This window comes from Labeo rohita, chromosome 11 (genome assembly GCF_022985175.1).
Source record: "Labeo rohita strain BAU-BD-2019 chromosome 11, IGBB_LRoh.1.0, whole genome shotgun sequence".
Taxonomy (NCBI): domain Eukaryota; kingdom Metazoa; phylum Chordata; class Actinopteri; order Cypriniformes; family Cyprinidae; genus Labeo; species Labeo rohita.
In genome coordinates, this window is record NC_066879.1 from 21,510,237 (window position 1) to 21,525,025 (window position 14,789).

Sequence of the window (14,789 nt, forward strand, 5' to 3'; positions counted from 1 at the left end):
CAAACACAAGAAACAATACTATTCAAAAGTTTGGGGTAAGTAAAATTTATTTTAATAATTATTTTTTTAGGGAGACACGTTAAATTAATCCAAAGTGACAATATCAAAATAATCAATAAATAATCAATAATAATGAAAAAAAGAAAAAAAAATCAAGTAAAATTATGTTTATATTTTCGTCAATCTGACTTTTTTTTTTTTTTTAGGAAATTAATACTTTTATTCAGCAAGAACACATTAAATTAATCCAAAGTGACAATAACGATATGTATAATATTACAAATATGCATTTCTAAATGATGTTTTTTTTCTATTAATCAAAAAAGTAATTTTAAAAAATTTGCAGCAAATCAGCATGTTGGAATGATTTCTGAAGGATCATGTGACATTTAACACTGGAGTAATGATGCTGAAAATTCAGCTTTGTATCACTAGAATAAATGACATTAAAATATGTTAAAGTACAAAACAAAATAAAATCATATTTTACAATTTCAGTTATTTTTATGCAATTTACATTTTATTTAAAACTATGAAATAATATAATACAAAATATAAAGTAACTTTAAAGCAGTAAATATACAAATAGTTTTAGATAAGTCGTAAATTACATAAAATTGTTTCATATTTTTTAATTATTTTAAAATTTTGACAAAAATGTTTTTTTAAAAGAAACTAATCAAAAGTTACAATAACGTTATTTATAATATTACAAATAAATATTTCTAATAAATGTTAAATTAATCTCTATTAATCAAAAAAGTTTTTTTTTTAAATCAGCAAATCAGCATATTTAAATGATTTCTGAAGGATCATGTGACACTGAAGACTGGAGTAATGATGCTGAATTTTGCTTTATAAAATTCATAACATTTCACCATGGTCCACTCACTTGGAAATTTCTGCCCTTGCAGTTGGTATAAATCAACATGAAAACTATTTGCAGAATCTAATCAGTCTGTACATTTGCGTCTTTTGGCACTCTCTCATTCACTGGGAAAAGAACTGCACCTGCCAGCTGCCAAGATCATTCGAGATGACATTGACCCATCACGCACCCTCGCACCTGTAACGTCACATTCCACAAATCATCCCAGTCTCTCTGCCTTAAATCAACGCTTTAGTTCACTGCAGCCTTGGTAATACTAAAAAGCCATTTTTTATGGCTGCTAAAAATAGCACGGCTACCCCATTTATGTGGCTTGGGTCTCTCCTGCCAGCGGAAACTGTGGAAGCGTCCACTTGAAAACTGCCCCCTTGTCACACTGCCCGCTGATCCGGCCGCACTTGCTGCCAAGTGTCTCTGAATAAGACTGTGAGTGATTATGTGAGTTTGTATGTACAGTCTGTATGTATAATACTTCAAGCATATGAAAATTTGAATTTACAGCCTCTCATTCTAAACCTAAATAGGATGTAGACTGAAATAAGATTTGAAGTAATTTATACAGCAGAGATAAGAGGGAGGGATGTGGGACACAGTTAAAGGGATGAAAAAGAGATGCGATACACAGCTTTTTTTTTTTGTCTATTTAAGAGGCTGTTTTAATATAGCACTGCTCTAATTGAGAGTGTGTGAGAGACGTACCCCGTGTTTATGGAAAACACCGAGCACAAGGCAGTGGCAGGAGAGAGTATGAAAGAGAAAAAGAAAGTCTACTCTCAAATGTGTGGTTTTGTATATGTATTGGGAGAATCTAAGACCACTAATGAAAATGCTTTTAATTTTATAGCTAAACAACAAAGATGTGGCCAGTATGAGAGAGTTTAAGGCTTTGGGAATAAAATAATAATAATAATAATAATATAGGTATATAAATATGACATAAATATATAAAGTATAATATAGAGATATATAAAGTATAATAAGAATTTTAAATATTTAACATAGTTCTTAAATACAAAAAAAATCAAAATAATTATTAATCATAATTGTATAATATTATAAATTTCATCATAAATCATCAGAGTTTTATATATATTTTTTTATAAAATATAATACAAATATAAAGTAATTATAAAGCAATAAATATAAATATATATTTTTATAGTTTTAGATAAGATGTAAATTTAAAAATGTTTTATATTTTTAATATAAAATTATGTTTATATTTTGACAATCTGTAAAACCATATATAAATTGATTATTTTTATGCAATTTACGTTATCAAAAACTATGAAATAATATAAAGTGTAATACAAAATGTAAAGTAAATATATAGCAAAAAATAGAATTAGTTTTTTTATAGTTATAATTAACAATAATTAAATTACATTAATTTAAATAATAATAAAATTAAATTAAATTACATTAATTAAAAAAAACATAATACAAAAATAATAATACAAAAATTATATATATAAAATAATACTAATAAGAGTACTAATAATAATACTAAAAACAAAAATTATATATTATACATTAAGTATAATAAGAATTTTAATATATTTAAAATAATTCTTAAATACAAAAACATAAAAACACTTATTAAATCATAATTTTAATATATATTTTTACATACATTTTAAATCATTCATTTAAATGGAAATTGATTAATTTAAATTAATTTGCATGATTTAATAAATATACATATTTAATCATATTTTTATATATTTTTACAAACATAATTAAATTATATATATATATATTTTTACAAACAATTAAATTATATATATATATAGAGAGAGAAAGAGAGAGAGAGAGAGAGTTATTTATTATAAAAATAATTTAAAATAAAATGAAAATAAAATTATAATAATACAAAAATATTACAATTATATATATTATATATATAGTAAATATAAAGTATAATAAGACTTTTAAATTTTTTTTTTAATTTATAGCTTAAATACAAAAATATAAATCCATTATTAATGTATATTTTCAGATTAATTTAAATTCATTTGGATGATTTGAGAAAAATGCAAAAAGCATCTTATGCTTCAATGGGCGCAAAATTATCGAACACCTGAGTTCACATGATTACTATCATAAATAGACTAACATTAAAGATTACTTGAAGGTTTTCAATATGGTCTCAGACTTCTGGATCCCATTGTATGTATAAACTGCAACATCTTGTTTGCTGAATAGCTTGAATGAGTGTTTAGTTGTGCGTCTTATACTGTGAGTGTGTGTGTGTTTGTGTGTGTGTGTGTGTTTGTTTGTTTGTGCATTTATCTGCCTCTCTACTGTATGATAGACTCCCTGGGCTCATATTTAGTTACAGCTGATCACTCCCAGACCAGAGACAAGAAAGGGAAAGAGAAAGAGAGAAGAGAGTGAGCGAAATAAGGTGAGAGTGCATTTTCTGTCAGTAACCTGTTATCTCACGTCTCCCCGCTGCTACGGCTGCCAGATTGAGTGGGTGAGCTATGAGAGTGGAAGCCTCCACACCCCTAAAGCGCAACAGAAATCGTGACTGGATTCCACCACCACTCTACGTTCACGGTTACTTGGTCCCACCGTGACGCAAACACACAAAAACACAGGCATATTCTTCTACACACCAGAGACCTGAAGTCGAGGATACAAGTATTTGTGCTAACAAAGTCAAGGTGGAACATGCCCTCTCTACTGTGAACTATATTTAGGTACAACTGTTTCTTTCTATTCCAGAAAACAACTATAAATAAGCCATTACGTCAGTTTTTATATATTTATGAATATAAATATATTTTTTGTAGTTTTAGATAAGGAGTAAATTACATAAAAATGTTTTATATTTTTAATATAAAATTATGTTTACATTTTGTCAAGCTGTAAGTGATATATAAATTTTATTATTTTTTAAACATTATTTTTATGCAATTTACATGTTATCTAAAACTATGAAATAATATAAAGTATAATACAAATTATAAAGTAAATATAAAGCAGTTTATATAATCTTTAACCATTTTTTTTAGATAAGGTGTAAATTACAAAAAAAATAAAAAATACTATAAAATTGTTTATATTTTGACAAACTGATTTGATAAGGTGTAAATTACATACAAATGCTATATTTCTAATATAAAATTCTGTTATCTGACAATCTGTCCGATGTTTTACAATCTGTAAATCATATATAAATTGATTATTGTTATGCATGTTACATATTACATGTTATTTACATGTTATCTAAAACTGAAATAATATGAAGTAGTAGTGCAATACAAAATATAAAAAAAAAAAATATATATAAAAAACATAAATACAATTATATTTTTTAATAGTTTTAGATAAGGTGTAAATTACATTAAAAATCTGTAAATCATATATAAATGTTTTATTTTATGCAATTTACATGTTATCTAAAACTATGAAAAAATATAACACAAAATATAACGTAAATATAAAGCAATAAATATAATTTGTAATAGTTTTAGATAAGGTGTAAATTGCAAAAAATGTTTTATATAATTTGTAATATATAACTATGTTTATATTTTAATAATCTGTAAATCATATATGAATTAATTATTTAATGCAATTTACATGTTATATAAAACTATTCAAAATAATATAAAGTATAATACAAAGTATAAAGTAAATATAAAGCAATAATTTTTTGTAGTCTTAGATAAGGTATGAATGACCTAAAAGATGCTTTGTATGTTTTGCATTAAGACAATCTGTAAATCATATATAAAATAATTATTTTTATGCAGTTGATATAAGTATCTAAAACTATGAAATAATATAAAGTACAGTACAAAATATAAAGTAAATATAAAGCAATAAATATAAAAATATTTTTTATAGTTTTAGAGAAAAATATTAATTACATAAAAAACATTTTATATTTTAAATATATTTATAAATTGTTTATATTTTAAGAATCTGTAAATCATATATAAATTGATTATTTTATGCACTTTTTACATGTTATCTGAAACTATTAAAAATAATTTAAAGTATAATATAAAGTAAATATGAAGCAATAAATATAAACATTTTTTTGTAGTTTCTGATACTGTTTTGTATTTTTAATATAAAATTATGTTTATGTATTTAGACAATCTGTAAATCACATATAAATTGATTGTTTTTATGCAATTGATATGTTATCTAAAACTATGAAATAATATAAAGTATAATATAAAGTAAATACAAAGCAATGAATATTGATATCATTTTTGTATCGTATATATAAATCTAAACATATTTAAATTATATCTAATGTAAAAATGATGTAAAAACTATACCTGTTTGTTGAAACTATGGAAGGATGGAATGCATGATTTTTGCTATTCTGTTTGGTGCTGCTAGCTGCACAGAAATACACACATCATCTTGACGGCCTCCAATTATAAGCTAAAGTCAGCAGTGGATTTGACTGAAGCTGACAAGTTCGTGAGGAGCATGTACCCACTAATCACAACACGAGAATATAAACAGGCTTTTTACGTCACTACAACAAAAACATCTTTGGCAAACACGCCATCACCACAACTGTTAGTTTTGCCTTATTATGTTTCCATCTTGGTCTGAATTTGTTCTATTTCCATTCCAGATTTTAAGCAATGTCTGTTTCACCAGAGCTCAAGGTTTTCACATTCACTAACTGCTGTCAGACACAACCGCACACACAGTGTCCAAATGAAGCAGGGGTCATCACTGTGTCCATCAGTGTGTCTCTACCATACACATCCTCTCCACACACACACCTACATGACCTGCCCTTTATTCTCAGAGATATGATAGGAGATGAATATTTTGAGTGACAGTCTGCTCCCTGAAGGCTGTAGAGGAGGCATGGAAACAAACTCGGTCTCTGAGGGATAGATTCAGAATCCAGATTTTTGTATCTTTCAACCACATTACAAAAAAAATGAATGAAGTGGGTGTATTTCACAATCGCTTCCATCAAAATGTGGATCTGTGTTGACATTTCATATGAAGGTTATGCTGTTAATAATTTCAATTCATAGGACTAGCATTGACATTAAAGTTCTTGTGCAAAATTACATTAAACTTAAATGTCATCAAATGACTAAACATGTCGAAATGTGATTGGTGCTTTATGATGGATTTTTCTCTAGTACATTTCAGACATTTCAAAAAGTAGCAGATTATTTAATACTCACTCCCACTGTTTTCGTCGTGCCTGTGGAGTGCTCTGAAGTTTATGGGATTGGTGTGCTTTGATGACATCACGGTGATCAACTAGGCCACCTCTTCTTCTGATAGGAGGAGCCAAAGAGTCACTGGGCATCAAAGAGTAAAGTGTCCCGTCCATCACTAGGGTTTCCCCTCCGTTGGTTTTGCTGTAGTCAAAGGAGTTACCCTGGCATGCTTCATCACTCATGTCATACACAGTATGATAGTAGGTGGGGTTGGCACAGACACTGCTGCCGCTGGTGGGAGGATGAGAGCGCAGTTTGTGGCCCTGAGGTTGCACTCTCCCTCCCTTCCGCAAGGGCGGCGCTCTCTCCATGATGACTGAGCTGTCTGCGTACATGGGAGACAGCATGGCTCTATGGGGGCAGAAATTAGAGAAGTGAATATATTTATAAAAAAAACAGCTTTAGTGTCATTTTTTGTTCTCATTGTTTTGAAGAATATGGATACCGAAATTAAAAGAAATTTTATGTGATGACTGATTGTTTCAATTATTTGAACTATTATTTACATTTTATTGTAGAATTACATGTTATTTCTTTATTGGAACACTTGTGTTGTGATAGTAATACTGAAAATAAATAAATAAAGTAAATAAGTAAATAAATATTATACAACATAATTTAATAATTTAATAATAAGACATATATAATATAAATATATAAAATTACATAATAATTTATACATTTTAAGTATTATTATTATTATTATTATAAATATATTTATAAAAAATAATAATAATATTTATTTATTATTATAATAAACATAACAATAACATTAACATTAATTATTATTGCTTATAATCATAAACATAAAATATAATATGTTCTAATAATAATTATTATTATTATTGTTGTTGTTGTAAATATATAAGAATTTATAAGTATTATTATTATTATATAAAGAAAAAATATTAATAATTATTGATTACAATTATAACAATATAATAATAATAATTATACATCGATTTATAAATAATAAATGTTATTTATTTATTTATTATTATTATGATACAAAAATACAATATTATACAATAATAACAATAACATTAATAATAATTATTATTATCATAAAACATAATATTTTATAATAATAATAATAATTATTATTATTATTATTATTATTATTATTATTATTATTTCAATCATTAATATTCTAACAATATAATATTATATCATAACTATTATTATCACAAAATATAATATTAATATAATAACAATAATAATGATTATTATTATTGTTATTATTGTTTATATAATTATATATTATATATAAATATTATTATTATTTATAAGTCATGTTATTAGTAGTAGTACTAGTAGTATTCGTTTTATTATTAGTGTTGTTGTTGTTGCTGGTGTTGTTATTATTGCTATTTTATTTTTATAATAATATTTTTGTTATTGGTACACATGCTGAGATGGTAATGCTATAAATATATAAAATATATTTATTTATTTAATTATTTATAATAATTATTATTATTCTAAATATATAATATTTTATAATAACAATAATAATAATTATAATTCTAAAAATATACTATTATATCATAATAACAATTATTATTATCATCATAACAATATAATATTTTATAATAAGTGTTATTATTGCTGTTGTTGTTGGATTGGTATTGCTATTACTGATCATTTATTTTATAATAATATTTTTTATTTTTTTTATTGGAACACATGCTGAGATGGTAATGCTACAAATATATAAAGAATAAATATTATTTATTTATTTATTTGTTTGTTTTTGTTTGTTTGTTTTATTATTTATTTGCAGCATTACGAATACCATCCAAAACAGTATTTTCCAATTACAAAATTACAAAAATAAAATAAAATTCTATTATTAAATAAAATGTCTTTATTAAAAAATATTTCTATTGTGATGTTGTTCATAATACTAATAAATACTATATTAATTAAATATACTAGTAAATAATCATCATCGTCATAGTCATAATAATAAAAACTGACAGCAACAAAAAATAAATAAATAAGAAAGAGGAAGTGAAGGGGAACATGTGTGACGTGTAATCAAGTGGGAAAGGGAAGCAGAGGGAAGAAAAACACCAAGGGAGGTTTAATTAAAAAATGCTGCACAGTTATTTAAAGAAAATTGCAATAGGCCAACGTCAGGTGAAAATAAATGATGCACTCCGGTACTACGATATATGCTGACAGTGTTTTGAAGAATTTGTCCGCTGTGACACGAGCGGGGGAATAAAGTAATTTAAAGTGACACGTACATACTCAACAATTTCAAAAACACACTTACACATCCGTAGAAAAACGCAGAGCTAAGTTTATGCTTTTAGTTCAGGAGCTCTTTAAGATGAGCCAGAAGGGTTTATAGCACTTCTACTGAAGGCAAAGCACTGAAGATGTGGGAAATGCTATGGTGATCTTCCCCAAAGTACAAAGAGCAGATAAAAAGAAAGACACAGATGGAATGAAGCACAGGAAAAGATAAGCACAGTGGCCAAAACGTGAATGGAAAACATTCACACTCCAGTCCTTATTGTGGCTGTGCTCTTTGTTGACAGGAGGGTTTTGTTGTCAGGCTGTGATTAGGAGAGACACAGCTTGTCTCAATGATCAGACTCTAAAGATGGAACTAACTAAATCTGCCTCTTTATTTTTGGCCAGTGGAGAGCAAAGCCATTACATTACGCATCCCAGTTCCAACAGGGAATATATTCAGTGAGGTGAAGGAGAACCAGGAGACATCCTGAAAGGCATTCACACACTTTTAGGTCCCTTCCTGAAGCCTGGCAACATCGTGACATTCGTGTTTTTGTATTTTTAGTCAGGAACACATCTCATCTTTGTTTAAAGGGTTTGATGCATCGGCTGCTTCCCGGACAAGACAAAAGAATCCCGCTTTTCTTTGTTTGCTGAAGCAACAACACCATTAATCTCGCTGTAATGGCAAGGTAAAGCATGAACATAGCCACAAAAGGTAGTAAGACCCAATTTTGGATGATTTCATTTGCATCATTGTGTGTTACAGCAAGTGGCCATTTGTGTGGGTTGGATCTACATTGCACCAACCCACAGACAGCCTCACCATTGTGTGGGTGTGTATGAATGCATGCAATTAGGGTGACATTTACAAAGTTCTCCAAAACCACAAAAACTTACCCATGGAAATAATGGCCATCAGAATCCCTACTCAAAGATGTCAAGTATCAAACTCGACTTCAGCGTTACTGGCCTTAACTCGATTTTTACCACTTCATACGGCTGCATATTAAAATGATTTTTATAGTGAACTGTAATCAGAAATGGTTGGTGAAACTCAAAGTCTCAGCCGATTCTGCTGCTGACATGTGTGTTGTTATATACAACGGCAGAGTAAAATGTTTGAACACACAATAAAATGATTTGCTGCATTTAGTACCATTCAGAGCATAAATAATATGCTATCTGCTGAGTGAACACATTATGATAAATAGCTCTGGCTGATAGCCAGCACACCGAGAACAGCAAAAGACTGGCAGAACATCATCTATCAAATACAAAAGTCTGTGTTAAACACAACCAAAAAAGTACTGCGGTGAAACTATGGTATAGTGAAGATATCGGGCAGTAAAATCATAGTATTTTGATATATGATAAATAGCTCAGGCTGTAAGCCATCACAACGAAAACAGCAAAAGACAAGCAGAAGATAATTTATCAAATATAAAAGTCAGTGTTAAACAGCCAAAAAAGTACTGTGGTGATACTATGGTATAATGAATATATCAGGCTGTAAGTCAGTATTTTGATATATGATAAATAGCGCTGGCTGTAAGCCATCACAATTTATCAAATATAAAAGTCTGGTAAGAACAGCAAAAAATCATAGTATTTTGATATATGATAAATAGCTGGCAGGCAAGATAATTTATCAAATACAAAAGTCTACGTTAACACTACCAAAAAAGCACTGCAGTGATACTATGGTATAGTGAATATATCAGGCAGCTAAATCATAGTATTTGATATATGATAAATAGCTCTAGTTGTAAGCATTACATCAAGAACAGCAAAAGACTCACAGAGGATCATCTATCAGATACAAAAGTCTGGGTTAAACACAACCAAAAATTACTGTGGTGATACTATGGTATAGTGAAGATATCAGGCAGTTAAAGTATTTTATATATGATAAATAGCTTTAGTTGTAAGCATCAAAAAACCATAGTACTTTGATATATTCCATGGTATTCGCATGGTACTGCAAGGTACTTCAAAGAATACCACAGTATGACCATGGTACATGACTAAAGATACCGTACCATGGTATTTTATGATACTTTTTTTAACCAAAGAAAGACTAAAGATTCTTTTCAGATGCCACAGATATTCCAGGTACAGTTTTATATAACTTACCAAACAGATAGATAGATAGATAGATAGATAGATAGATAGATAGATAGATAGCCTACAGTAAATTTACATATAAAATACGGTTATTTTTATGTAATACTAATTTATAATTAGTATATAGTTTTAATAATACAATGTCACGATTTGCGCTATATTAATGTTACATTTTATAAAATATAAACATTTACATTGTTTGTATACAGGCTAGAGCAAAATATTACACAGATGTATCTTTATGAATGAAAAATTAAGCGATTGTGAACAGAAAAATTAAAGAGACAAAACACTTTCCACGACACTCACCAGAGATGTTTGTGTTTTTTCTGAGAAGATGCTGGAATCTGGACCGCTCCGGATCACCTGTAGTTTATAACTGACAAAACTACCAATAAAACTCCACAAACTGAATGGTCCGAGGTCCGTTTTCTCAGAGCAGGAGGTCATATCCATCTTCAAGCTCGGAACATTCTGTCTCTAAATATTTTTGTTGGACAAAACAGATAATTTTGTATTTTAAACGTTTGGTTCTCGTCAGATGTGACAATGAAGGCTCTCGAGAAACGACTCTACGTGGCGCGAGACCCGCTTGCACTTGTAAGAGGAGTCTCGCGCTCTGTGCGCGTAACCGATACGTGACTGTACTAGCACTGAGAGCAGAGTGTCCGCGGATTAAAACTGCTGCGTGGTGGGTGAGAGACAGTATGGTTATGTGTATTTTTCCCTTCCCAGCTCAGGTTTATTATGAAAGCGTACATATTATTATTTTATATAAGGGCATATTACACTGATCAGGTGGAGGGCTACGTAATAAAAATGTATTAACAATAATATTTCTTATAGTTATCTACAATAATATATAATTAATGGATTGTTTTAACATTCTATGGATTAGGAATTGCCAATAAGCGTGTTCAGACGTAAGAAAAGGGGTCTCTGAATTGTATAATGCCGGTAAAATGCTGACTCAGCGTCTTACTCAGCTTTAACCATGACATAAAATATTCGTCATAATCAAATAAAATTAGATACACAAAAGTTTGAAAAAATTACGTTTGTTATTATTTTATTTATATAAAGGTTAATTCTTAATGTAGTTTTATTGAATGTATACACTGGTAAGCATGGGACAACATCTTTTAACATTTGAATGGCAATTTACAGGCTGTGGATTTATTATGAATAAGCCTCTTACATACCACTCAGCAATTTCTAAAAATTACCATTACTGTACAAAAAAAAAGACTTTTCTTTTCTTTTTTAATTAGTGAGCCTGATTCATTCCTCATATTCGTGAGAATTAGATTGGTTGCGGATAAATATATAACAAGAAACGAGATAATAGTTGCCAATCAGAAAATATAACGGGCCTAAGGTAATAAACGTGATCAGATAAAACGTTACATAGATTATGGACAAACAAAAATGTTCTTTTCCATCAAACATGGTTAACAGTTTTTTTTGAAGAAGCTAGTGTTATCCATCTTTTTCTTCCCGTAAGAGTGGGCGCGGCTATTTGTAAACTTTATGGGTATGACTTCCGGTCGCATCCAGATCCAGCTATTTTCGTCTGTACAAATCAGCTCGTTTTGCTGCTTGATATTGCAAACTGTCGTGTCCTATCATTTTATTTTAATGTATTATCTTAAATATGAGCATATTGGTTTGTAGTGCACAGTTTTACCATTTACTGCACGTTGTTATTCTTCTGTATATTTCCCCAATAGCGGCTAAAGAACCGGTGGTCTCACCCATAGGCTTACTTCTGCCTTATAGAATAAAGTGGATAATGAGCCTAGATTACGATATTAAAAGCAATGTGATCAGATAAAATGTTACCACCTAGTGGTGTTACAGGTTATGGGCAAATACAAATGTTGTGTTAACATAAAACATGGTTAACACATTACCACATTAGTGTTATAAAGCCAAGAAAAAAAAAAAAAAATTTATATATATATATATATATATATATATATATACACACATACATACATATAAAACATAAATATATATATATATGTATATATATATATATATAAACACAGCCCCTATTAATAACAAAAATATACTTCCAAAAACGCCAGCTCATGAGTTGCCAGTTGTTCCTTAAATCCCCCAGGCTTGTGCAGAATCCATCTTGGACACATTTGACACAAACCTGGCATGTCTGTACAGTGCTGTATATCAGTTCCGCAGCAGTTTAATCTCAGAAAAACTAAATCTTTCAGAATAAAAGGCTTATTTATACTTCTGTCCACACATTTAGTCAGAGACAGCAGCTGCAGGGTGAATACATTAACATCAATCTCTAGTTTTGCACTTCAAAGTGTCCTAATTAGCACTAATTACTTGTGTATATACAGTATGGGAAAAAAAAAAAATACAACCACAAAGAAAATGTTTGAAGCGCGCTCAAAAATCGCTCATTTATTTCTCAAAATCATTCACAGCATATGAATATTTTACCATAGTGTGGTCACGTACATAAAAACAACCTGGTTAGCACTGAGAAAACTTGAAACGGTCGAACAGGAGCTACATCGGTCAATTTATCAGTCTCCGATTGGCCAGCTGGGCTGATGAGTGTACATCCCTGCGTTCCAGAAGGACAGTGGGTGGATCAGCTGGTTCTCATGCCGTCCCTGCTGAGATGGCTTACTGGGTTTTGGATTATTTGTTACCACGGTGGCGACATGGGCTGTGGGTTCTGCAAATACGACATCACGACGGCCGATATGGACAGCCTGAAGGAATGAACGTATGTTTAATTTGGCCAGAACTATTACATTTGAACATACTTGTATTAATTAACAATAACAAACAAGCATTAGCAACTCACATGAAGCTGCTCATCATTTGTTTGGTGTCCTCTGAGCTTCGTGAATTGGCAAAACTGATGAACGAGCAGTACACTGCAATCCATGCACACCATTTAAGCTGAGAAAACACAAACACACCACAATTTGAATATTAAATCATAGCTGTGCATCAGTCCGCTCATGTTTTAGGCATAAACAATGAGACAAAGTAAACATCAGTGTTTACTGTAAACACAGGTGTTTATGTAAGCACCAGTCAGGTCACCTTGAGCATCAGGCCACACATACTGAAGATCATGCCGAGCAGGTTCATGTAATCCGGTGTAGGATCTTCCAATGTGGGGTTGGTTTCTGTGTTAGGTGGCTTGTAGCTGTAAAGCAAACATTACATATGCCGTGACTATTAATGATGTCATTTAATGCCATCTTCATACTGTAAAATACACATAACACAAACATCACGATTTCGTCAGAGAAAGCCAAAAAACACAACTGGGTGAATAGAAATGTGCAAAAACATTGACCAAATACATACAATTGTAAATTAACGCATGTCTTATTAATGCTTGTACTATTTAACAGATCGTTTATGTCATTGTTAGAATTTAAAACATATTATTAGGTAAATATACTGTACTTAAAATATATATAAATCTGATACATACAAATTTGAAGAGGAAAAACGTATTTAAAATCGGATTTAATCTCGTCTAATCATTAGCCGAACTGTTGCTAACAGTGATGCTAACGAGAGCCAATCAAAACTCTTATTTCAGTCATTTAAAGATTCTCAAATACGGAGATAATACTCACCGGAAAATCTTATTCGGTCGTCTTGGATCTGCCATGTTGTTCAATGTCATATTTTGATAAAACCCCAATAGAATTAAAACTCTTTTCAGAGCTTAAGAGCAGCACGTCAGCGAACAGCTGACCTGTGAAATGCTACTACGTCTCATTCTGTTGTATTTAAAGCGCTATGTGATGCACTTGCACCCCCTGCTGCTAAGGAGTGTTATTGAAAGATGAGTCTGATAAAGTGATTTACAAGCAAGTTATTGTTAAAGTACAAATACTGTTAATCAGAACTATGTTGAGTGATACTATTAAATCATTTTAACCACATAATATTATTTTAAAACATCACCACAATCACATACAGTGCCTTGCGAAAGTATTCAAACGCCTTCATATTTTCACATTTTGTTAAGTTGCTGCCTTATGTTCTACATCAATCTTTTTTTCCACATCAATCTACACTCCATACACCATAGTGTCAAAGCAAAAACAGAACTGCCACAACTTGTCACAACGTAAATGTATTAAAAATAAAATATAAAACCCTGAAATAAGTACATTGCATAAGTATTCATACCCTTAACACAGTGCTTCGCTGAAGCACCTTTATAGCCTCAAGTCTTTTTGGGTATGATGCAACAAGCTTTGCACATCAGCATTTGCTGACCAGATCTAGGAAGA

General features: G+C 29.9%; 2 protein-coding genes across 22 annotated transcripts in view; both read right to left on the minus strand.

Moving 5' to 3' along the window:
* cacna1ab (calcium channel, voltage-dependent, P/Q type, alpha 1A subunit, b) overlaps positions 1–11,099 on the minus strand; it is a 155,473-nt gene extending 144,374 nt beyond the window's left edge. For 15 of the 21 annotated variants that reach the window (XM_051123503.1, XM_051123502.1, XM_051123494.1 and 12 more), the window contains exons 1-2: positions 10,795–11,099; positions 6,073–6,462 (exon numbers count right to left, since the gene is read on the minus strand). In XM_051123503.1, the coding sequence (XP_050979460.1) occupies positions 6,073–6,458 (386 nt within the window). In that variant the 5' untranslated portion in view covers positions 6,459–6,462; positions 10,795–11,099. The remainder of the gene's footprint in view (positions 1–6,072; positions 6,463–10,794) is intronic. The other 6 variants (XM_051123505.1, XM_051123499.1, XM_051123501.1 and 3 more) reach the window with 2 other exon arrangements.
* A 1,790-nt stretch (positions 11,100–12,889) lies between these two features.
* wdr83os (WD repeat domain 83 opposite strand) lies at positions 12,890–14,285 on the minus strand. Its single transcript, XM_051122126.1, has 4 exons — positions 14,124–14,285; positions 13,576–13,681; positions 13,331–13,428; positions 12,890–13,235 (listed from the first exon to the last, which is right to left on the minus strand). The coding sequence occupies exons 1-4, from the start codon at positions 14,171–14,173 to the stop codon at positions 13,169–13,171; spliced, it is 321 nt and encodes a 106-aa protein (XP_050978083.1). The 5' UTR covers positions 14,174–14,285; the 3' UTR covers positions 12,890–13,168.
* Positions 14,286–14,789: the final 504 nt, after the last annotated feature.

Excerpts from the sequence above, each read along its gene's own strand:
- wdr83os (XM_051122126.1), bottom strand. The coding sequence starts at position 14,173 with ATGACATTGAACAACATGGCAGATCCAAGACGACCGAATAAGATTTTC. Across the intron at positions 13,682-14,123 it reads CGACCGAATAAGATTTTCCG|CTACAAGCCACCTAACACAG; the intron begins GTGAGTATTATC and ends TTTGCTTTACAG. Across the intron at positions 13,429-13,575 it reads TGTGTGGCCTGATGCTCAAG|CTTAAATGGTGTGCATGGAT; the intron begins GTGACCTGACTG and ends GTGTTTTCTCAG.